Below are 25507 nucleotides of genomic sequence, written 5' to 3' on the forward strand. Positions count from 1 at the left end.
TTGGAGGCAGTCAAAAGTGGGGTAGAAGTGATTGTCGATGGAAGCGCAATGAGATTCCCAGCCCCACCCCAGTGTGAAAACAAAACCGGGCTAAATGTGAACTAAAACCGACAGTGTCATTTTTGCAAATTGTATGGAAAGGACCAGATGGTCAATACAGAAATCAGATTGATCATATTCTTTGCAGCTAAAGATGGAGAAGTTGTATACAGTCAGCAAAAACGAGACCTGGAGCTGACTGCGGCTCAGATCATGGACTCCTTATTGCAAAATTCAGACTTAAATTGAAGAAAGCAGGGAAAACCACCAGGCAAATCAAGTAGGACCTAAATCACATCCCTTACGATTATACAGTGAAAGTGATTAATAGATTCTAGGGATTAGATCTGATAGAGAGCCTGGAGAACCATGGACAGAAGTTGCTAACGCTGTACAGGAGGCGGTGATCAAAACTATCCCAAAGAAAAAGAAGTGCAAGAGGGCAAAATGGTTATCTGAGGAGTTTTTATAAACAGCTGAGGAAAGAAGAGAAGCAAAAGGCAGAGGAGAAAGGGAAAGCTATACCCAACTGAATGCAGAGTTCCAAAGAATAGCAAGGAGAGATAAGAAAGCTTCCTCAGTGATCAGTGCAAAGAAACAGAGGAAAATAACAGAATGGGAAAGACTAGAGACCTCTTCAAGAAAATTAGAGATACCAAGGGAACGTTTCACGCAAGATGGGCTCGATAAAGGACAGAAATGGCAAGGACCTAAAGAAGCAGACACGATTAAGAAGAGATGCCAAGAATACACAGAACTGTACAAAAAGGGTCTTCATGACCCGGATAACCATGATGGTGTGGTCACTCACCTAGGGCCAGACATCCTGGAGTGTGAAATCAACTGGGCCTTAGGAAGCATCACTACGAACAAAGCTAGTGGAGGTGATGGAATTCCATTTGAGCTACTTCAAATCCTAAAAGAAGACGCTGTTAAAGTGCTGCACTCAGTATGCCAGCGAATGTGGAAAACTCGGACTGGAAAAGGGCAGTTTTCATTCCAAACCCAAAGAAAAGCAATGCCAAAGAATGTTCAAACTACTGCACAATTGCGCTCATTTCACATGCTAGCAAGGTAATCCTCAACATCCTTCAAGCTAGGCTTCAACAGTATGTGAAGCAAGAACTTTCAGATGTACAAACAGGATTTTGAAAAGGCAGAGGAACCAGAGATCAAATTGCCAACATCCATTGGATCATAGAAAAAGCAAGAGAGCTCCAGAAAAACATCTACTTCTGCTTCATTGACTACGCTAAAGCTTTTGACCATGTGGATCACAACGAACTGTGGAAAATTCTTAGAGATGGAAATACCAGACCACTGTACCTGCCTCCTGAGAAACCTGTATGCAACAGTTAGGAAAAAAGCGACAGTTAGAACCAGACATGGAACAACAGGCTCGTTCAAAATTGGGAACAGAGTACGTCTTCTGTATATTGTCACCCTGCTTATTTAACTTCTATGCAGAGCACATCATGTGAAATGCCAGGCCAGATGAATCACAAGCCGGAATCAAGATTGCTGGGAGAAATATCAACAGTCTCAGATATGCAGATGACACCACTCTGATGGCAGAAAGAGAAGAGGAACTAAAGAGCCTTTTGATGAAGGTGAAAGAGGAGAGTGAAAAAGCTGGCTTAAAACTCAACATTTAAAAAACGTGAGATCATGGCATCCAGTCCCATCACTTCATAGCAAACACATGAGGGGGAGAAACAGAAGCAGTGACAGATTTTATTTTCCTGGGCTCCAAACTCACTGCAGACAGTGACTGCAGCCATGAAATTAAAAGACGTTTGCTCCTGGGAAGAAAAGCTATGACAAACCTAGACAGCGTATAACAAAGCAGAGATATCACCTTGCCAACAAAGGTCCATCTAGTCAAAGCTATGGTTTTTCCAGTAATCATGTACGGACGTGAGAGTTGGACCGTAAAGAAGGCTGAGCACCGAAGAATTGATGCTTTCGAACTGTGGTGCTGAAGAAGACTCTTGAGAGTCCCTTGGACAACAAGGAGATCCAGCCAGTCAATTCTAAAGGAAATCAATCCTGAATATTCAGTGGAAGGATGGATGCTGAAGCTCCAATCCTTTGGCCACCTGATGTGAAGAACTGACTCACTGGAAAAGACCCTGATGCTGGGAAAGATTGAAGGCGGGAGGAGGAGGGGACGGCAGAGAATGAGATGGATGGCATCACCGACTCAATGGACGTGAGTTTGGGTGAGCTCCAGGAGACAGTGAAGGACAGGGAAGCCGGATGTGCTGCGGTCCACGGGGTCACAAAGGGCCAGACATGACTTAGCAACTGGACACACACTCTTAGTTCAAGGCTTGTCCATGGACCAGATGCTTCTGGGGGCCATCTGGAGAAGCTCAGTTTAAGATCCGTAATGGGTATGTGTCCAGTTCTGTTTACTTTCTGAAGCTCTGAAAATGTTCATCCCACGTTAGGTCTAAACCAGCAATCTTCCATTCCAGGGTCTTTTCTCTGAGGCTCGTTTTCAGTTAGAGCCCATTTACAAAAGGAATTGCCGTTTGTTCTTCAGCCGCTAAGTCGTGTCTGACTCTTTGCAGTTCCACGGACTGTCGTTCGCCAGACTCCCCTGTCCACGGTATCATCACAGCAAGAATATTGGAGCGGGTTGCCATTTCCTTCTCTAGGGGATCTTCCTGACCCAAGGACCGAACCCGGGTCTCTTGCGTTGGCAGGCAGATTCTTGGCCGCTGGGCCACCAGGGTATAGTACAAAAAAAGAGGACGAGGTTTTCTGTGCCTTAACTCTTGGGTGCATCCACGAAAGCGGAAAGCTTCCTAGAGCCTGTGTGCAGAGTCTCCTACTGATTCACCTTTGTGGGCGTTTGCATTTGAATCTTTGCATTGTTATCACTCGACCAGCACCACTTAGATGACCACATGTACAAGGTCTTTGTCTGGAAAAGGGTCATCGTCTTACTTACAGGATAAACTGCCTTTGAGTGGGCGGGCAGTCCAGCTTTGCAGTCCGAGTTCACAGTAGTGCAGAAACTATTCCTGGCGTTGGAAACTGAGGCAGTCTGGACAGTTACGTTTTCCAGATAGTTGATGCCAACGTCTTTACCATTTTACTCGTTTGCTGTGTTGGGTCTTAGTTGGGCTCTCTCGTCAAGGTGTGTGGACTCGCCAGTGGCGGCCCTCGGGCTCAGCAGTTACAACCCATGGACTTAGCTGTCCCATGACGGGTGGGACTCTAGTTCCCCGACCAGGGATGGAACCGGCATTCCCCTGCAGTGCACGCTGGATTCTTTGTTTGTTTTTCAGAGTTTTCAAACTTATTCTCCTTCATGTGTGATTCTGTGGTATTTATGTAAGTTTTCCATTTCATTTTTCAGATAACATTTATGCAAAACTTGGTAAGATTCTCTGAGAAATCTTGGTTCCTTTGTAGTGGTTTCTGCCCTCCATCAACACGAATCACTCCCGGGTACACGTGTGTCCACTGGAGCACCCGAGACGTCTCAATGCCAGCACCTTTGAGTGTCAAATTTTGGCCAACATTTCTAACTAGAAAAAACATTTTTTAAGTTATCATGTTCTTCCCTATCTCGTGAGAAATTGCTTGGAGGGAAAGTAATAATTACTGAAGAATTACTGAATGCTAGGTGCCATTTCCATGCACAGCCTGTTTCCACAATCGCCTAGAAGGCAAGGCCTTTGTTTCCTTTTATTACCGGAACAGTGTGATTAAATCCGGATTCAGACCCAAATCTGTCCCATTTCAACACTAAAATAACTTTTAAAAGTGATTGGTCATCATGAGCCCCAAAATCACGCTCCCTGCGTGTGCGAGCCGCCCCCGGGCACGAAGGACGGCGTCTGCCGCGTCTTGATGGTCCTTCCTTTCCCTTTCGCTGCTGCTATGCTCTCTTCACTTCCCACCGCTGTCACGCCCGTCCATACAAGACTGTGCAAACGGCTCACCTGCACTGCCCGCGCCGGCCGTGGTGCAGACGCACAGGCCGCACGGGTGCGCTTCCTGGGGCCGGTAGGCCAGGCGCTTTTAGCACAGGCTCCAGGCTTTGCAGAGGAAAGTTCCGACGCCCATCACGGCCCCGCTGCTGCCTCTGTTCCGGCTTTGCACCCGTGTTCTGGGCGTGCAGTCTGGCCTCTGTTACATGAGGCGGACCGTTACACAGCTGGAGCCACAGGGACTGGGAAACCTCGGATGTGACTACCGCAGGGAGAGAGGCAGTCAGCAGGGGCAGTCTGGGCTCTGTGATGAACGGCCTCACCTTCACCGTATTATGATTTTATAAGTCTTCCGAGTTCATCCCATCTGTACAAAGACTCCCCAAGAGTCTTCTTGGCTGAAACAAAGTTCCTTCTGCAGACAGACCCTACCCTGTAAGTTATGAACACCCTATGATTTCCCTGGTGGCTCAGATAGCAAAGCGTCTGCCTGCAATGCAGGAGACCCGGGTTCGATCCTTGCATCTGGAAGATCCCCTGGAGAAGGGAATGGCAACCCACTCCAGTATCCCTGCCTGGAGAATCCCATGGACAGAGGAGGCTGGTGGGCAGCAGTCCGTGGGGTCGCAGAGTCGACGACTGAGCGGCTTCACTTCATGATTTCCAGCAAGTGGGTCACTTCTCCGAGTCTGTTTTCTTCGTTCGTAAACCGAGGCGCTTAAGAGAGATGAGCACTGGGCTGTGTGTTCAGGTGCCCAATAAACAGCAGAGATGGTATCACCACGGGCGGAGGGAGGGCTCCCGCGGCCGTCCGCCGGGTAAGGCTTCTCGCTTCCCATGCAGGTGGCGGGAACTAACATCCAAGAGCCTCACAGCGCAACCAAAACAAACCCAGCAAAACAACAAGAGAGGTGTGTGTGCCAGCGCTGGTCGCTCCGTCGGGTCTGACTCTGCGACCCCGTGGACGGTAGCCCGCCCGGCTCCCCTCTCCACGGGGCTCTCCAGGCGGGAATGCTGGAGCGGGTCGCCATTCCCTTCTCCAGGGCATCTTCCCGACCCAGGGACGGAGCCCGGGTCTTCTGCATCGCAGGCGGATTCCTGCCTCTCTGAGCCACCAATTTAAAAACGTGTTTTAGGAAAAGTGGCAGGGGGTGTCCTTACACCGTAGTGTCCTAACACGGCCCCAGATTCTTTCCTATCTTCAGAAGCCTGCGGTGTTCCAGCTCCTGCCCGGCAGGTCTCTGCGCTGGCCTCGCAGCCTGGAGCGGGGGTCCTGGGGCTGGGACCGCCCGTCCCCAGGCCTTTGGAGTCAAAGGACCCCGTCTTTCTACTCTCCTCCCGCCCTCCCCTCGCGGACACGCGCCCTCCTCCCTCCTCCCCTCACGGACTCGCGCCCTCCTCCCTCCTCCCCTCGCGGACACGCGCCCTCCTCGCTCCTCCCCTCGCGGACACGCGCCCTCCTCGCTCCTCCCCTCGCGGACACGCGCACTGGCCCGGTGCCCATTCACACAGCCTGCCCCTGCGTGGGGGGAATACTAGCCAGGACGTCTTCCTCCTGTAGGAACCAAAGCTGCACACATCAGACAGCCGGGTGCTCTCCCTGGCTAATGCTGCCCCTGGAGGTTTGATTCGCATTGTAAAGATTTAAGTTAAAATCTGCACTAAATGTTTATTGTGAAAATGCCTATACGGGAAGACCACATCATCACAGACGCCGTGAATAATTTGAATTTTCGTGAAAAGGACCCCAGAAGTTACGACAGACTAGCAAAGGGTGCATTAGCAAGCTACTGGGTGATTGCTCCTGGAAAACTATACATTTCCTTCTCAACATACAATACAGGCACTTAGTCCAGTGGCTAAGACTCTGCACCTCCAATGCAGGCGGTCTGGGTTCGAGCTCTACTCCAGGAACTAGATTCTGTATGCTGCAACTAAGACCTGACATAGCCAAATAAATAAATAAATGTTTAAAAATAAAATAAAAATTCAGGAAAGCATCTGTCTAGGTCGTTGCTAAAGTGATTCCACTGTTCATGCATTTACACGTGTATTTTAGCGGCTTCCCTACATGGTAACTGGCTCTTTTGGGGGGTGACTTTCTGGAACACTTAAATAGTCTCCATGGAGCCTTATGAGTAAAGGGCGTGCATGCTCAGTCGTGTCCGGCTCTTTGCAACCCCAGGGATGGTAGCCCTCCTGGCTCCTCTGTCCACGGGATTCTCCAGGCAAGAATATTGAGTGGGTTGCCTTTTTCTCCTCCAGGGAATCTTCCCAACCCAGGGATCAAACGCGAATCTCCTGCATTGCGGGCAGATTCTTTACCACTGAGCCAATGATGCCCTTGTTAAAATCTCCAGGTATTTGAAATGAGCTGATTTCCACGCTGACTTTTTCCTGAGAGCTGCCTCGGGCAGCTCGTTCTCAGAAAGAGCAGGGAAGAGGCGCTGTGTCTTAACAGAACCCTTTGAAACCCTCTGAGAGGAGGCTCCTGGAAGGGTGCTGCTTGAGGCCATGCATTTTAAGGTGCTTTTTTTTTTTTTTTAAGAAAACTCTTTTGTCATTTGTACTGTGAGAATTCATTATAAGAGACAGTTAAGCTACTTTAATCCAAAATATGGCTTAATCCTCTAAAAAAGGTGTCAGTGTGCACTGTCATTTCAGAAGCAAGCAAACTGTATTCAAAAGTGCGACTGTGATCCTCTAAAACAGTTGTCAGCCCAGTAATTTTAGGTTAAGATCCTATTGCTAGGAGAAAATGTTATTAATTCCTGTTTTCAAGGCTTTCAATCCTACTTTTGTGAAGAATAAAGTAGGAAAGAAATTACATGAAGACTCTTTTGTAAAGTTGTTTTTTTTTTTTTTTTAATGTGAACCACTTTTAAACTCTTTGCTGAATGTGATACAATACTGCCTCTGTTTCATGTTCTGATTTTTTGGCTGCGAGGCATGTCGGATCTTAGCCCCCATTACTGCTCAGTTGCTGTGTCCAACCTCGTGACCCCATGGACTGCAGCACACCAGGCTTCCCTGTCCATCACTATCTCCCTGAGCTCGGTCAGATTCATGTCCTTTGAGCTGGTGATGCCATCCAGCCATCTCATCCTCTGTCGTCCCCTTCTCCTCCTGCCCTCAATCTTCCCCAGCATCAGGGTCTCTTCCAGTGAGTCGGCTCTTCACATCAGGGGGCCAAAGTATTAGAGCTTCAGCATCAGTCCTTCCAGTGAATATTCAGGGTTCAGGAAGGACGGGCTGGAGCTCCTTGCCGTCCAAGGGACTCTCAAGAGTCTTCTCCAGCACCACAGTTCAAAAGCATCAGTTCTTCAGTGCTCAGCTTTCTTTATGGTCCAACTCTCACGTCCATACATGACCACTGGGAAAACGACAGCTTTGACGAGACGGACCTTCGTCAGCAGAATAATGTCTCAGCTTTTTAATATGCTGTCTAGGTTGGTCATGGCTTTCCTTCCAAGGAGCAAGTGTCTTTTAATTTCATGGCTGCAGTCACCATCTGCGGTGATTTTGGAGCCCAAGAAAGTAAAATCTGTCACTGTTTCCACTTTTTACCCTTATACTTCCATGAAGTGATGGGACCAGATGCCATGATCTTAGCTCCCCGACCAGGGATCAAACCTGCACCCCCTGCGTTGGAAGGTGACGTCTTGACCCCTGGACTACCAGAGAAGTCCTCTGCACCCTCTTTTTAGTAAAGTTTTGAGAAAGATAAAACCCTCTGGGCTCCACCTCATTAAATCCAGCTCCTGATGCTCTGCCATAAAATGCTGACAGAATGGGACACCAAGGGCTCTCTCTCTGAAAGCGGTTTCTGTGAGACAAAATTCAGATTTCATAGCATCAGTTACACCTTTGAGTGCAGTATGCTTGCTTCTGCAATGACAGTGCACTTATAAATATACCTGGGGTTTTCCTCAAGTGTTTTTAAAAAGCCAAAACGGATGCCGAAGTTCCTTTAACTTGATGGGTCAGGCGAAGTCAAATATAGAAAGTGAGCCACTAGTTCTATTTGTGGAAATGCTGAGACCTGTCCCGGGCTGGCCCCGGCAGCCACGTCCCTGCCCGCCCACCGTGGGCCCTGGGGGTCACCCCCGAACAAGCCTCCCTTCTGCGGCTGGGTTTCCTCTCTTCCCTCTGCTTTTAAGCCTCCGCGTCTAGACCAGTGCACCCTTCAGGGTCCGGCAGGACGCCACCCCCCGAGGTGGTTTGTGTGAATCGGGGGCGCGACTCTCAGCAGGATTCTAGCCAGGCTCCCCGGACACCCAGGGGCAGAGAGCTGCCCTGCTTGTCTGGCTGTGTCTGTTCTGACCTCCGGCCTGGCTGCTCCACGTGACCAGCGCTCACAGACATCAGTTGATGGAACTGACCTTTCTCTCCTGCTACTCCACCAGGGCAAAAAACCTCAAACAGTGTCAGAGTTCCAGGCGTTGTAGGGGATTTTGCAAAGCACAGATTTTTCACTTCCCTGTCCAGGGAGCCAGGTAATACCAAGTCTCCCCACATGACCCCAGGGGTCGTTTTCACTGGGTGATGGTGCCCCTTGATGGGGCTAGTTACACAGAAGGTTCCAGCTACTGCAGTAAATTCGTGTCCATGAGCAGTCCAAAGGTGAATTACATTATGAGAGGACCAAGCTTCATCATTGTTCTGATTTTGCCTTTTTATGTCTTTTGATAAAATTTGAGGCAGTATTTTTTTTAATGTTTTGCAAAGTAAGCTTAAGGTTGTTTTTTGGGTTTTTTTTTACTTTTTTTTTTGCTGCAGCAAGCGGCATGTGAAATCTTTGTTTCCACACCAGGGTTGACCCTGTTGTGCCGCCTGCATTGGAAGCACAGAGTCTTAACCGCTGGGGAAGTCCCCTTGAAGCAGTTTTTTAAAAATAGAAACATGTCTCACATCACCCAGGCTGTTCAATAGAATGGCAGATTCCTGGCCCTGACCTGTGGCGAATTCTGGGCTGGCAGGTCTGAAGTGGGGCCTGGGGTCTGGTTTGTGGGAAGCGCTGGGCGACTCGGGTAAGAATGCCCGCAGGGATGCAGGTGGCAAAGTTCAGATGCTGGGTGAGGAAGGGAAGACGGGACGCCGCGTTCAAGGAGGGTGTTTTTATATGCTCACAACACTGACCCAGCCCCTGGTGCATGAGCTGCCCTGGCTGGTGTTTAGGAGAGACCAGAGGTGAAGGGACAGGGGACCCCCCGGCAGAGCAGTGCCCCAGGAACGCAGGTCGGGCACTGCTCGGAGCTCCCCGTGTCTGCATGTCCTCAGGGCGGGCTCTGGGTGTGCTCTGATCTCCTCCCGGGAGTCTTCTGAGCCTAGAGATAGCTCCTTAATCTCATGCTGGACAAGGAAAGAAGGTGCCATTTCAACGGCCAAAGCAGTTCAGCGGGGGGTCCCCGCGCCCGCTTTATTCTGGGAGCAGACTTGAGTTCAGAGACACGACAGCTGAAGTGGCTTTGAACCAGAGAGAAGGCTCGCCGTGTTTTTACCGTCGGTACCCGTGAGACATCCTTCCAGGGAAGCCTGTGAAGGGTTTTCGCCTTGATGACCTGGCCCCCTCACTGGGGGACCCAGAATCACGGGCTCCCAGAGGCCAGGGTCTGCCTGGGGTGCTCACAGGCGTGCCGCAGCCCACGTGACCGCAGAGTCCACGTGACTGAGCGCTGAACTCACGTCACAACGTGTCTCACTTTCATCACTGATATCCTGCAGACCCAGAGCCGGCAGCCCCACGCTTCAGTGCGGCGGTTAGTGGGAACTTGTGCTCTGTCGGACCGATACATAATTGCAATGCTGTTTTATAATGGCTTCTGATTTGCCTTCAATTTCCCAAGACTGGGTTTTATGCACACAAAAAAACCCACAAAACACACAAATAAACAAAAGCCTTAAACTTGTTCTCTAGCACGTAGGAGAGACAGGAAGTAAATATCCGAAATATACATACAGATTGCTCAAAAATAGCTGGAGGGCTTCCCTCGTGGCCCAGAGGTGAAGAGTCTGCCTGCCCGTGCAGGAGACACAGCTCTGATCCCCGGTCTGGGAAGACCCCACAGGCCTCGGAGCAACTGAGCCCGTGGGCCACAACTGCTGAAGCTCACACACCCTGGAGCCCGCGCTCCGCAACGAGAGAAATCGCAACAGAGAAAAGCCTGCCCCGCAACGAAGACCAGCACAGCCGAAAATAAACACGTAAGATTATATACACATAAAACTAGCTAGAAGTTCACAGCAATTCTGACACCGAAAGCAGAGACTGTCAGAAGGTGCTACGGTGTGAAAGCCCCGGATGGACAGGAATGAGACCGTTACCAAGAACAGACAAGGAACGTCTGGCAGATGCTGTCTGGGTCTCTGACTTGTTTGTGTTTGCAGAGGAGCGTAAGGATGGAGCCAAACCGGTGGGCAAATACACTTTCTATGCTTTGCTCTCATGAGAAGAGGGAAGTTGCTCAAAGCCGCACCGAAAACGAGGATTCGGCCAGCAAAGCAAATCCAGGTGTGTTTTCACGCAGCCTGGTGTACAGAACTGTCTATGTCTGTGGGATGCTGGGGAAGCAGGGTGTTAGCTACTTCCCAGACCTTAAGAAAACCTTGACACTGGTATCATCAGTTCACTAAGGCAGAGAGAATGTAATGTATGTTTTAAAACAGCGTGAAGAGTTGAAATGGGAAAATTGTAATGCTTTAAAGAAGAAGATATCTATTTTAAAATCCTGTCGTTTTTGAGTACAATGCATTATCTTCCCCCAGTTTGTCCTGATTCATGTTTGTGATCATTTTTTAGATACTCCCTTCCTTTCCCCTTTCTTGGGTAGATATAGGGATGAGCACAAATTATCACTTTCCATAATGATTTTATTTACACACGGGCAATATGCCAGATTTGTTAAGACTTTTTTTTTTTCTTGCTGTTCTGGGTAGCTTGTGGGATGTTAGTTCGCTGACCGGGGAGCAAACCTGGGCCCCAGCTATGAAAGCGCTAGAGTTGCTACCAGAGGGGCCCCGAGATCTTTTCTCTGCAGTAATTATTCACCACACGCTGTCAAGCCCCCTTTAGAAGAACCTCAGGGAACAGAATGATGCGTAGCCTCCCTTCACTCTCTACATCCTGTGTGTCTACGTTTGCAAGCTGTGGAGTACATCTGATTAATGCATCTTTGCTTGGTCGCCGACAGAAGTATTAGTATAAACTCAGCCTGGGTCCTGTTAGGTTATGTCCAGCCAGAGTGAGGGGAGGTCAGTGACTTTCCAGGCAGGCAGACCTGGGGGCAAAGATGAGCCCAACAACAGACACCGACAAGGTCCCCGTCTGCGCCGGGAGTCCTGTGTCCTTAAGCAGGCCGTGTTTATAATCTGACAGGAAGTGAGCGTTCCCTGTTTGGACTCGGGGCTTGACCAGCTCTAGAAAGCTAGTCGTCACTTTGTGTTCTGACAGGAGAGTGGAAGAGGACAGCGGTGCCTGCGGCGTGGGAAGGGCTGGGCCACGCACGCACTCAGCTAAGCTTTGTTTCCCGACCGTCTGCCCCAGCGAGGAGCGTGGGGCGCGCGGATGGGAACGAGGCACCCTTCTGCTGTCCAGTGGCGTGCAGCCCAGGAAGACACACGGGAGCAGTGTCTTTATAGCAAAACCTTGATCTCTGTTCCGAGAGCAGCAGGCGCCCGAGGGAGGGGATGGCCGCTTGCAGAGACACAGCGCCTTTCTTCGGGGTGATGGCTGAGCTGAGCCTCGGAGCAGGGATTTGTCCTCGTGGGGAGGAGGGACCCATCCAGGCAGAGACCAGCCTCTACAGAGGCCTAGAGGGGAGCTGCCTCACTGTTGGGGCCCAGGCCGAGCCAGCCTGGAGCACGGGGTGCTGCGAACAGGGTGGCCGGGAGGCAGGCAGGGAGGGGAGGAGTGGGCAGAGGGGTGGCTGCAAACCAGGCACGCCTCCGGGAGGCGGGCAGGCCCGGGGCGGCTGGGGGCTCCTGCCCGAGGGTGGCGAGCTGACGCGAGGCCGGCCCCGAGGCTCTGACCTCTGCAGGCGCTCCCTTCGGCCCCTGCGGGCTCGGCTCCTGGGCCTGCTGGGACCTGCAGGACGCGCTGGGGAGGACGGTCAGGGCAGAAAGGACGCAGAGATAGCTCAGAGTGTGGAAGAGCAGAGGGGCGAGCGCGCTGAGGCCCACAGACGCCCGGGACTGGGCCGGAGGGAAGCCCAGCGGCTGTCCGGAATCAGCCACAGATACGGCTGCGGCTTCTTTGGTGCCCGGGACTTGGAGCGAGAACTTCTGTCAACCGTCTGCATGCCCACTCGGTAACTGTCAGGCACTTCACGCACTTGAGTTTCCCTCCAAAATCAAGCAGAGTCAAGCGCTGACCAGTGGAACTCGGTCTTTCCTTTCAGCTCTTTTATTCGATTTTTCCGATCATCTGTTGAGAAGAGCAAGCAGGCTGCTGATGGACGGGCAGGGTCAGCGGGTGAGCACAGAGGGCGCCGCCGCCCTGGTGGTGGGCCGGACAGTCCTGGGCGCGGCCGGGAGTTTGTGAAGGCAGGTGGCCCTGCCTCTCACCCTGTGCTGAGGAGCTTTTTTCCTTTTCTGAAAATACCCATTAAAGCCTGGCACTAACTAACGAGGGACGAGCAGCGAGGTCGTGCCTTCTGGGGTTCAGGCTTCACGTCTGGAGCTCCTGAACGAGAGCAGAAGAGAAGCAGAGCCCTTCCCTGGAGGCTCAACGGCAACGAATCCGTCTGCCAATGCAGGGCGGGGCAGACGGGTTTGCTTCCTGACCCGGGAAGGTGCCATAAGCCACAGGGCCACGAAGCCCGCGGGCCACAGGTACTGAATCCCGCACACCCAAGAGCCGGTGCCCTGCGCCAAGAGACGCCACCGCGATGAGAAGCCCCTGCACGCAGCTGGAGAAAAACCCATGCCCAGCAATGAAGACCCAGCACAGCCATACACAAATAAATGTGATTTAGAAGAGAGAGAGACAGCAGGCAGCCTGAGTGAGAGTGACGCCGCCCGGGCGTTATATTGTCGGGAAGAGGCTGCACCCACAAGAGTCAGAGCGCCCCGCCACCCCGACCCGAGGCGGCCCCACTCCCGGACGCCCCCCCACCAAACAGGATCCTCCCGCCTGTCTCCCGTGGGGCCACCTGACCACTCCCGCCCCCCAAAACGCTTGACCTGTTGCACCGTGTCAGGGAGCCCGTCTCCCCGCCCAGAGGTTCAGCTTATCGCTCAGCCCTTCAGCCTCCAATCGCCTCCATCCAACCTCGAACGAAGCATTTGAGATTCGCCCCTTCAGTCAGTAAGCCCTTAATCACAGACACACAGATAATTAAGTTGTGACCAAGCAAACCAAAGGCGTCAGCAGCTCCCGCGAGCACCGGCTTACTAACACAGCGTCCTGGACCACGGAGGAGGAGAGATGGCCACCCCCCCGGACCTGCCGCATGCTGGCCGCTCGCTCTCGCGGGTGCGTGGGAAGAAATCAAGCTCCTGTCCTAGCGGTGATGCTTGGGCCTGCAACGCTCATCTGCTCCCCCTCGCCACCCTCCTCCTTCACGTGTAAGTTAATCTTCGCAACACGAAACTGAAATTCTTACGCAGAACTCACAGGTGAGCAATTTGAGACTTAGACAGATTTCACTGCGCGAAGCTGTCCTGGTGGCTCAGACAGTGAACTGTCTGCCATGGGGGGCCTGGGTTCCGTCCCTGGGGGGAAGATGCCCTGGAGGAGGGCGTGGCGGCCCACTCCCAGATTCCCGCCTGGAGACTCCCACGGACAGAGGAGCCTGGCGGCTACGGTCTATGGGGTCGCAGAGAGTCGGACACGGCTGAGCGAGCAACGCTTTCCCTTTCACTTTCTGTTTCCAAAAGCCCACAGATTTTTTCCAAGGCCCATAGGAGCCGGCAGCAGTGAATACATTTATTAAAGCTTGCTAAGGGACTTCCCTGGGGGTCCGGGGGCTAAGACTCCTAGCTCCCAATGCAGGGGACATGGGTTCAATGCTTGATCAGGGGACACAGTCTCACATGCTGCAACTGAGAGCTAAAACAACCAAATAAATAAATATTTAAAAAAAAAAAAAAAAAAAAGAGCTTGTTCAGCCTCAGAAGCAACTCTGGGAGCTTGTCAGAAGTGCTCCAGAATCACCCCTCCTTTGGGGTCCAGCCCAGAGCAGGGCAGAATAAGCTCCTGATGGCAGCCTTGGGGGGAGGGACACAGGAGCAACCCCCGCGCTGCGGTCAAGGCCCCGTGGACAGCAGGTCCTGGCGGAAGTCAGGGAAGGACCACGCCCTGCCGTCTCCAGCACCTGGCTGAGGCTCTGTGTGGGGACACAATCATCTCTGAACAGGGAAAGACCACGACGACCAAACACACGAAGAGCAGCTCTTCATCTTGGCAGAAATAAAAGAGGAGAGAGAGGCACCCTCTTCTGTAATCACCCCCTCCCACCCCACCCCACCCCAAAAGAACTAAAGTTTGTATATTGTCCCAGAGGTCTGCTGACACAGGACTTGCAAAGAGGAACTCTGCGCGCCTGCTTCTGAATATGGGCAAGTCAGGCTCTGGTGGCACAGAAGTGAGAGATCCGGGGCGGCGCACTGAAATTCTAAAGCTGCTCTGTCCCATTGCAGAATCAAAAGCCTTCTCTCATGGTGCCGGTGCTGACTTATTAATACAGACCGCGCTTTCGTGGGAAGGTTTGTCTAATCAGCCCCCACTTTCAGGTTAGGCTCACTAAGCTGCTGGGACTAGAGGGCCCCTGGAGCGTGCTTGGTGCTGGAACTACACCCAGGGGAGACGGGGTGCATTCGGGGGCGGCGGTCAGAAGCAAAGGCAGAGCCCGGGTGGCGCGGGTGGAGCCCGTGAACTCCGCCAGCCAGGCAGCAGCACGGCACCATTAAAGGCACTTAGCGGCAGACGGAAGTGACAGGCCCTCTAATTATCCCAGCAGCCTCCAGCACAAGCCGCGCTTCTTGTACATTACGCTGGGAGAGCTTCCCTGATGGGCTTTATGTGAACTTCTGATCACACCCAGGGCGCTGGCTGCTGGCTGTGCCAGCCTGATGACGAGCGCCCCACACGCCCTCTGCTCGCCTCCACTGACTGGTCGTCCCAAGTGCTCGTATTAACAACAGAAACCAGCCCGGTAACCGCCCTCCCCATCTCAGGGAGCATGGAGCTAAGTGATCTCATTCTTACCTGATGGGTGGTTGCCAGGGTCAACGGCTACGGACAAAGCCTCTTTCTTAAGGCCGTCCTGCCCCTCGGACAGAGACTCCCCGATCTGTTGGACGAAGCAGCCTCTGGCCACCCCAGCGCCAGCAGGGAAGTGGGTCTGTGAGCATCAGAGAGCGCAGTTGACTGAGGCCCACATGGCCCCTCCTTGGAAGCGCAGCCACTCAGACTTGGCACAGTAATGGGCTAAATTATTTATCCAGGCGGAGAAGAGAGAAGGCGCTAAGAGCTTCCTGTGCTTACAGCCTTCACCCCTGGATGTGTCCTGAGACAGGAAACGGGCCGGGCTCCATCAGCAAAAGGGGGGGAGAAAAAGCTTCCTCCCGCACGCTCTCCATCGCCTCTCCTCTGGGTGGGCCCGACCTGGGTGAGAACAAGCCATCCCCTCTGTCCTCTTGCGGTCACTCAGGGCCGAGCGTCACGCACTGTAACACGAGTACGGATGTGAGAGCTGGACCATGAGGAAGGCTGAGCGCCGAAGAATTGGTGCTTTCACACTGTGGTGCTGGAGAAGACTCTTGAGAGCCCCTTGGACTGCAAGGAGATCCAGCCAGGCCATCCTAAAGGAAATCAACCCTGAAGAGTCATTGGAAGGACTGATACGGAAGCTCCAGTCCTTTGGCCACCTGATGCAAAGAACTGACTCATTGGAAAAGACCCCGATGCTGGGCAAGATTGAAGGCGGGAGGAGAAGGGGACGACAGAGGATGAGATGGTTGGATGGCATCACCAGCTCGACGGACGGGAGGCAGGAGGCCCGCCAGCCGCACACGGGAGGAGGGGCCGTACATGGGAGGAGGGCGGCGGGGAGGGCCGCCGGCCGCACGTGGGCGGGCACGGGGTTAAACGATGGAAGAAACGCCCCCGGGCGTCCTGGCATTAGTCTCTAACTGGCACGACACGCTGGGCAGAGGCTGCGCGAGCCCAGAGCTCTCAACGCTGGTCTTGGTGTTACTGTGAACTCCAGAGCCAAGTCCCCCCGCTGCCGCGACCCTTCCGGGACCCTCCCGGGTAGCCGAGGCCGGCACTGTCCCGACTCTGATGGGCCGTGCAGAGCAGGTGGTCTGACGGGGTCTGCGCACAGTGAGGTCACCAATGAGAGGGCTGCCTTCCCCTCCAGGAGCCTCGCCTGCTTCCCAGGAGCCACGCTTCAGACAAGGAGAGACAGCCCGACGTTCGCAGCCTTTCCTTGTGGGGCAAGCTCCTGTTCCTTATTACAGTGGACTGGAAATCCTTATGCCATCACTGCCCCAGCGGAGGGTGGGACTTAGAGTCATAATTATGTACGTGGTGTTTCTGCTAACTTGTTGCAGTCTCTGGACTTCCGAGCATAACCCGTGTCTCCTATGAGGTGCCTGTCATGATGCCTGAAAGTGAAAAGTGAAAGTGAAGTCGCTCAGTCGAGTCCGACTCTTTGCGACCCTGTGGACTGTAGCCTACCAGGCTTCTCCATCCATGGGACTTCCCAGGCAAGAATACTGGAGTGGGTTACCATTTCCTTCTCCAGGGGATCTTCCCGACCCTGGGATCGAACCCGGGCCTCCCGCATCGCAGGCAGATGCTTTAACCTCTGAGTCTGCTCTCTGTTTATTCGTCCGTGTGGCTTTCCACCCCATTAGCTTCCTAACGGCAGGAAACACGCCCCAGTCCTTTCCCAGCTCGTCCCGAGCGCGGCCGAGAGCACCTGTTGAACGCACCGTGTCGCCGAAAATGGAAGACGCAGCGGGCGTTCGGGTTTGGGGCCTCCCTTTGAACCTAAAGCTAAAATTTACCAAAGGCTGGCCCTGCCCTGAGGAGGGAAGATTCCTGCCCCTTGAGAAGAGAGGGAGAGGGGACCCAGTGGTTCGGACTCTGCCCTAGCATTGCACCGGGGACAGGTTCGATCCCTCATCAGGGAGGTAAGATCCCGTAAGCTAGGAGTCGGTGCTGCCAGAAATAAAATAAAAACAGGAGGAGACGGAGAAATGGGCTGGTGACCCTGGGGAGGGGAAAGGACGCTCGCTCGATAGCCAGGTCCCTGGGACCCTACCGACTGCAGGACGGCGGATGTCGGAACTGGGCCGCCCTCACACTCAGATCACAAAATCCTCCTCTCAAGGGAGGGCCCCTGAGACAGCCAGTGTGCGTCTGCCCCGCATGTGAGCACAGACCGACGGCGCTGGGGGTCAACGGGGTCGAGCTTGGCTGGGTGCGCAGCAGGCCTCACCACTGCTTAGCAAGCATCTCGGGACAGATGTGTGGAGGGAGTAACGTGGAGACTTCCATCACCACGTGTAAAAGTAGGTAGCCAACCGGGATTTGCTGTGTGTCTCCGGGACCCCAACAGGGGCTCCATCAACCTGGAGGGGTGGGGTGGGAGGGAGGCGGGAGGCTCAACAGGGAGGGGACGTGTGTAGACCTATGGCTGACTCAGGTTGAGGTTTGACAGAAAACAGCAAATGTCTGCAAAGCAATGATCCTTCCATTAAAATAGTTAATTAAAAAAGAAAGAAAGCATCCCGGGAAAGGCGCCAGGTGCAGGAGACCGCCCAGGCCGCGAGCCTGGGGTGTGGGCCGGGTGGGGGCGTGCCTACGGGGACGCGCCGCCCCGGTCACTCTGTCCTGTGTGCCTCCGCAGGTGGGATCGGCTGCGTCGGCCGGGACAGGGGCCAGGTCCGGAAGTGCCTGGACGTGGTGGAGATCTACAACCCGGACGGGGACTTCTGGAGAGAGGGGCCCCCGATGCCCACGCCCCTGCTTGGGCTGCGCTCCAACTCCACCAGCGCGGGCGCCGTGGATGGGAAGCTCTACGTCTGCGGGGGCTTCCACGGAGCAGGTACCCACGGGGCCGGAGATGCCTCGACCGACAGTCCCGAGAGGGGTGTGGGCTGAAAGGTGCTGCTGAGCAGTGAAAGACGCCGGGGTTCCTGGCCCCGGAGGACAGGAATTCAATCCGGGGCCAGTGACGCGGCTCGATCGCCCAGAGCTTTTGTGTATTAGTTTTATTACAGTATAAAAGAGATAGAGAACGCTCTGACACAGACATCAGAAAAGGGCAGAAAGCGTGGCCCCCTGCTAGTCTTTAGCTGGATGTTATACAGCTACTAGCAGACTGCTAATTAGAGGAAGGGAATGTCTCAAAACTCAGGGGCTGGCACCGGGCCACTCACCCACACATGATGCATTGAGATAACCTTGGCACCAGGTGAGTCTTCCCCGGCCATCGAACGATTGACGTGAGATCTTTAAGGCAGATTTCCAAGCAGACACAGTTTTATTAGCACAGATTAGGAGAACAATGTGTGAGTGAAACATCCTGGTTTGTCCAGTCGGTTCTGAGTCTTGGGCGGAACCGACTTGCAGTCTAGGGTAAAAGTATAGTCCCCTGACATAGTTTAAGACAAACATTTCCATAAGGAAAACGCATTGGTCAGCTCAAGGTTTGAGAACAGTTAAGTTCAGGTGGAGACACAGAACTTTAAGAGAAGCCTCTTTCTAAATTTGTGTCGAGAAGGGAAAAATCTCGAGAAGGGAAAAATCTCGAGAAGGGAAAAATCTCGAGAAGGGAAAAATCTTGACCCTTGTCCTTCATTTCCTCCTGCCGCCTCAGAGAGAGAAAAAGAGAAAAAGCGTCTGACGCTCGCAGCCTGTTTCCTCTGTTTGGAGACCCCCAGCCTTCCTGCCTGTCACCCTCTCAGGAGACTGACTCAAAGTCGGTGACCTCTGACCTTGGGCCTTCACACCCTCGGAGGCGGGGGCTGCCCCCTCCTCGGTGGGTGGGGTCGGGTCTGTAACGTGCCTGGCACACGGTGGCCTCGAAATCAGAAGGAGTTGAACACGAGGGGACGAGGAATGGGGGAGGGAAGGCTGATGCCCGATTGTAGAGCTTAAACACACGAGGAGCCCACAGAACAGGAGTGACCTGTCCTCCGAAGAAAACTCTCACTCCTGCACTGTGGCCACTCGCGACAGGTCGCTGGGAAGCGCTTCTAAGATAATACCTAATCCACGCATTCATCACCAGCCTGTCTCCAGAAATCTAATTGCTTCCGTTGTTGCAATCTGCGGTATGGATTTATAATTTTTAATGCAACAGGGAGAATCTTAAATAGGCATAAACCTAATAAACAGCTGTCTCCAGAGTTTGATTAGTTGCCCTGGTAACTAAGGTGGAAAGCACTCACACTGAAAACGACGAGGAGTCTCACTCGAACCTCCCTAATGGACCTCGAGGCCAGGACAGGTCTAGGAAAAACATGCCTCCGGAGCACTCACAACTTTGGACGCACGCCAGATAAAAATGGCACAGCCCCTGAAGAAAGCCGAGCCCGCGGCACGCCTGCCCTTGTGTTGAAGCACATAAATATGTTTAAGTTAAAGACTAAAGTTTCCATTAGCAACTAAGAGGCTTTGGAGATCTGTGAGCCTGACACAACAAGTGTGCCTTATTAGGCTCTTGATTCAAACAAATCTGCAGAAAGATATTTTTTTCAGATAATCTGGGGAATCTGAACGTGGGCTAGAGTGTTAAATAGACCGGAGTATTAATACCATCTAATACTACATGGTGTTAAGGAACTGGTAATTTTGTTAGGTTATGATGATAAGGCTGTTGTAGGCACTTCCCTGGTGGTTCAGACAGTAAAGAATCTGCCCGCAATGCAGGAGACCCAAGTTTGGGCCCCAGGAGGAAGGCATGGCAACCCACTCCAGTGTTCTGGCCTGGGAAATCCCATGAACAGAGAAGCCTGGTGGAATACAGTCCAGGAGTTCGCCAAGAGTTGGACACAACCACGGGCCTAACGCTTTCCCTTTTTTCACTGTGGCTTTACGTAAGAGAGGAGGAGAAAGGGAAAAGGTCATGGATGGGTAGAGACTGTAGAAGTTTTTATAGATGAGAACGACTCGCTCTCTGAAATTTGTGTTAATCTACCCTGCTGCTGCTGCTGAGTCGCTTCAGTCGTGTCCGACTCTGTGCGACCCCATGGACGGCAGCCCACCAGGCTCCCCCGTCCCTGGGATTCTCCAGGCAAGAACGCTGGAGTGGGGTGCCATTTCCTTCTCCAATGCAGGAAAGTGAAAAGTGAAAGTGAAGTCACAGTCGTGTCCGACTCTGTGCGACCCCATGGACTGCAGCCCACCAGGCTCCCCCGTCCCTGGGATTCTCCAGGCAAGAGTGCTGGGGTGGGGTGCCATTGCCTTCTCCACTAGCAATTTTCTTTTTTAACTGGATGGGGACTGGGCGCTGGGGACGGCGAGGACAGACTCCGCAGCACCGGCAGAGTGCGGGCCACTCTGCAGCTGGGTAGTGGCTGCAGGGCTTAACTCACTGCTTTTTTGCTTTCGTTCTGGCCACGCGGGCTGTGGGATCTTAGTTCCCCAACCAGGGATCAAACCTGGGCCCCTGCTCTAACCGCGGGACTGCCCAAAGCCCATGTCTACTCGCTTCTGTATGCTCGAAAGTCCCGGTAACAAGAAGCTTCAATTTTCCTCTCTCTATTTGTTCTTCACAGAATTTTCCAAAATGTATCTTTTAATGGTTCTAATAGCTTTCATTGTTATACTTTGGCCACCCGGCGAAGAGCTGACTCATTGGAAAAGACCCTGATGCTGGGAAAGATTGAGGGCAAGAGGAGAAGGGGTCGACAGAGGACGAGATGGCTGGATGGCATCACTGCCTCAACAGACAGGAGTTTGAGCAAGCTCTGGGTGATGGTGATGGACAGAGAGGCCTGGCATGCCGCAGTCCGTGGGGTCGCAGAGTCAGACACGACTTACTGGCTGAACAGCAAAATATTTTGTTATATTAACCATCAGACGCTCACGTAAAGGTGGTTCCTGTCACAGTAGCGAGAACCCTGGCAGGACAAGGAGATCTTGTCAGGATCCTCGTTGGAGCCCCAAGTGTAGCGGGGCCTGGGAGGGGCAGGAGGGAGCCCGGGCGCCTGACCTCCTCCCGCCCCCGCCCCTGGCGCTCCCCTCCAGCAGGGACGGAGCTCAGCCTCCCGCCCCCGCCCCTGGCGCTCCCCTCCAGCAGGGATGGAGCTCAGCGCTGCCCGGGCAACAGGAAAAGGAAGAAGAAGCACAGAACCCCTGCTGGTGGCGGCCCTGCCCTCTGCCCTCTGCCCTCTGGCTGCGGGCTTGGCTTTCTCTGGAGCAGAAGGCAAGACGCAGGGCAGCCTCGGGACCTCCGGGACAGTGGCCGGTGATCAGTGTCTAAGGATCCAGAAGACACACTGCTTCATCCCGTTCCTCGTCTTATCTCCCGTTGTATCATATTGAGTTAGAGAATTTATATCCTGTGTTTCAAGACTGAGCCAACCTCTTCTCCTGGAACAATAATGGACTAATAATGCTTCCAGCCAGAGGGAAATGGGTTTACCAGGCAAGCTCTCAAAGTCCATTTTAATTATTTGCTTCGAAGACAGTAACTGTCCGGGACTGGATGAGTGAGTTGTCACAGGGTTTATGGAAAGCAGAACAAGGGTATTAACGCAATCGCACGCTCGTGATGAGCCAGGGACCTCAGGGTCGGACCCGAACGCAAGCGCTGACTTTTCTCTTCTCACGCAGCACGAGCCCGCGCGTCCCGCTTATTTACTCAGAAAACCAGTCGAGAAATTCCTCTGGCTTCTTCGGTGCCTCCGTGGCGCACAACCCGCCTGCCACTGTGGGCGGCACGGGCAGAGGAGTGTGGCGGCTGCAGTCCGCGGGGTCGCAAGGCTCGAACATGAGTGAGCAGCCAAGCTCAGCTCGATGGATACCGGAGCAGTCAGTAAACACAGTGGTAGGGTTTTGGCTGAAATGCGGGGGGACACCTCTGTTTTCTCCCACACTCCCTGAAAAGGACAGTACGTGGAATGAACACAGTCAGACAGAAGGGGACGGGGGCAACGGCATCACAGTGTTGGAAGCACATAAGTGGGTGGCTGAGTAAGTGCCCAGACGCAGTTCAGCGCTCACCTGGTAACAGGAAAAGGAAGCAGAAACCATGGACCCCCGGGAGCGGACACGCGACTGCGGGAGGGGAGTGGGCTGATGCTGATCACGTGGGGACAGAGGCAGGAAGGAGACTCCATCATGCCCTCCCACACAGAGCTAAAGCCCTTCCTGCACCCCAACAAAGACAGATGCTGAGGACGGGGCGGAGCGGGAGAGGTCATCAGTGACAAAAACAGGGAACTGGAGAGAACAGCTGCATCCCAGACCCCGAGAGCATCAGCTTTCTTCCTTCTCTGGCTCCCAGGCTATACCCTCTAGTCAGGAGACTGGACGACGCTACCCTGGGGATCGACCAGCAACCCCCCTCCCCGGAAAGGGAAAGCAAACTCACCCCCTAAAGAACCTCACGGAAAAGGCTTCCGTGGTGTCCCTCTGTTACAGACAGCAAACAGCTGGGAGTCATCAGACCTCTGCAGAAAGCGTGTATGTAACAGAGAGAAATGAAAACACAGAAATGAAGAAACAGGCCAGAGGAAACGGGCTATGCCAGGAGGAGACGCGTCCTTGGAGAGAAGAGAGAGAACGTGCGTCGGTGCCAGAGGGCTCCTGGAGGTTACGCGCACGATGGGAAAGAAATCTACAGCAGGGAACCCAGGCTGCAGGGTGGAAGGGACATCTCAGCAACTGGAGAGGAAACGAGGGAAAGCGAGTATGTCTGCAATGTCCAATATTTGAATAATAGGCGTTTAGTAAAAAAGAAAGAAAAGAAAGAAAGAGAGACGATGGTTGGATGAAACACCCCTGCGGTAAATGAGGAAAGCTTCCTGGAACTGAAGTCCCCGATGAAAGGTACCAGCCACCGCAGCGGAGCGGGAGGAAACGGACGTGAAGTGAAGCGCAGGACCCCGGGGACACGGGAGGGCCCCGAGAGTCCGGGAGAGAAAGGGCTCGTCTCGTGGAAAGGGTCGGGAATCAGAGGGGCCACCCTCAGGAAGCAGGATGCCGGCAGCCAGAAGAAGCAGAGGCCCGTGCCTTCAAACGCCTTCGGGAAAGCCACCTTCTCCCCGCACCACCGTGCCTGCCGAACCGCCAAGTGGGGGCCGTGTTTTCAGACGTGAGACACGCTGTGTCTCCCGAAATCTGTCTCCCCCATTCCCTTTCATGAGGTTTTCCTTCATCAAAAACAAGCATCCGAGCCAAGTAAGAGTAGGAAGTGGGGGCTTCCCTGGGTGGCTAAGACTCCGAGCGCTCAGCGCAGGGGGCCCAGGCTCGACCCCTTGTCAGGGAACTAGAATCTGCAGGCTGCAATGGGGACTGATGATGCTCCGTGCCACACCCAGCCAAGGCCCAGCGCAGGCAAGCAAACACACAGAAACAAGATACTTTAAAAAGAGCGTAGCTGGGGGCCAGGAGACAGTTAAACACGGCAAGGGCAGTCAGTCACGCTCACTGGCCTTTGTTAAAGCTCCCAGTTGCTGCGCTTGGGGCTCCCCTCCTACAGCGCAGCCCACTGACTGTTCGGGTGCCACCTGGCACTCTCCGTGCTGCTGTGGGGCTTGGGGCTCAAGCTACTGGCAGCTTTAAAACTGCAGGTGCACTCGGTCCTTCCTCCAGACCCGGGAGTTTCAGGCCATCTGCCGGTATCCGTGGGCCTGCAGCAAGCTCGCTAGAAGAGTCTCAGACTCTTCACAGTGCTTGCCCAGAGCCCTGGGACGCACCCGGGTAATAGACAGACTCACAGCCTCTGTTGCCCACCGCCAGCACAGGCTGAGGAGGCCACGGCGACATCTCAGAAAGATCAGTGCTCATGGCACCAGTGCGTCACACTCACCAGGCACAGGAGACGAGGGAACGTTTCCAGCTCTTCTGATGGGGCCAGTATTTCCCTGACACCAAAACTGCCCAGACATTGCAAGACTACAGGCCACGACCCCTGAATGAACACGGATGCCAAAGCTCTCCGTAAAAGACTGGCAAACTGAACGCAGCAGTGTGGAGAGAGAGCTACGCGCCACGACCAAGCAGGAGCTGCCCCAGGCCCGAAAAGTCGGCTCTCAAAGAGCAACCAGCGCGACCTGCCATCAGTGTATTTGTAGAAGAAAGGACAGAGCCAGGTTGATCATCTCCAGAGATGCAGAAAAAGAATTTGACAAAATCCAACACCGTCCATGGTATAGACACCCAAAACACGGGGATGCTACTACTAAGTCACTTCAGTCGTGTCCGACTCTGTGCGACCCCATAGACGGCAGCCCATCAGGCACCCCCGTCCCTGGGATTCTCCAGGCAAGAACACTGGAGTGGGTTGCCATTTCCTTCTCCAATGCATGAAAGTGAAAAGTGAAAGTGAAGTCGCTCAGTCGTGTCCAACCCTCAGCGACCCCATGGACTGCAGCCCACCAGGCTCCTCCGTCCATGGGATTTTCCAGGCGAGAGTACTGGAGTGGGGTGCCACTGCCTTCTCCTAAACATGGGGATAGAACCCAACAAAGGGCGTCTATGAAACTCCACAGGTAGCATCAGATGTATGGCCAGACTAAACGTGCTCCCCCAAGATCAGTAACAAGACAAAGACGCCCACCACCCCCGCTCCCCATCACTTCTAGTCAACATTGTGCTAATCAGGGCAGTTAGGAAAGAAAAAAAATAAAAGGCATCCAGATTGGACAGGATAGGTAACTGCCCAGGACATGGTATTTTCTTTGGAAAACCTGAAGGGACCCACCGGAAAAGCTCCGAGAGGGACTTGGCCGGTGCCCCATCGCTTGGGAACTCACCTTGTGGTGCAGGAGACGCGGGTTCGATACCTGATCATCGGGGAACCAAGATCCCACAAGCAATGGGGCAACGACGGCCACGTGCCACAACCACAGAGGGGCCAGCCTGCTGCAGAGAGGGCCCCTGTGCTGCAGCTGAGAACAGAGGCAGGAAAGCAGATAAATGTTCACAAAAGAAAAAAGCCACCGGAGCTCACACGAGTTCACCAAGGCTGTAGGACACGAGACCAGTGTGCATGAATCAGCTGTGTCTCCCTACGCTCACGACTCCTCCAGAAATAACGTCAAGAGAGCGACTCCAGGACGGCCCCGGTGGTCCGGTGGCTCAGACCCTGCTCCCAGCGCAGGAGGCCTGGGTTCGATCTCCGGTCAGGGAACTCGATCCTACGCACCACAGCTAAAGGTCCTGAGTGCTGTAACTAAGCACAGCCAAATAATTACTAAATGAATAGACTTTTAAAAAGAAAAAATTCCATTTATAACCATTTATAATAGTTTCAGAAATAATAAGGGGCTTCTCTAGTGGCTCAGACAGTAGCGAGTCTGCCTGCAGCGTAGGAGACGAGGATCTGATCCCTGGG

At 53.5% G+C, this 25507-nt stretch overlaps 1 protein-coding gene across 5 annotated transcripts in view; it reads left to right on the forward strand.

Annotated features, from left to right (window-relative positions):
* The window catches only part of KBTBD12 (kelch repeat and BTB domain containing 12), a 53424-nt gene that overhangs the window by 20863 nt on the left and 7054 nt on the right, over positions 1-25507 (forward strand). For 2 of the 5 annotated variants that reach the window (XM_052638897.1, XM_052638821.1), the window contains exon 5: positions 17846-18043. The exons of 1 other annotated variant lie outside the window; for it this stretch is intronic. In XM_052638897.1, coding sequence (XP_052494857.1) covers positions 17846-18043 — 198 coding nt within the window. Of the gene's footprint in view, positions 1-3409; positions 3963-4829; positions 5454-17845; positions 18044-25507 lie in introns of those variants that run through there. 2 more of the 5 variants (XM_052639100.1, XM_052639043.1) reach the window with 2 other exon arrangements.

Source organism: Budorcas taxicolor, chromosome 1 (assembly GCF_023091745.1).
Source record: "Budorcas taxicolor isolate Tak-1 chromosome 1, Takin1.1, whole genome shotgun sequence".
Lineage (NCBI taxonomy): Eukaryota > Metazoa > Chordata > Mammalia > Artiodactyla > Bovidae > Budorcas > Budorcas taxicolor.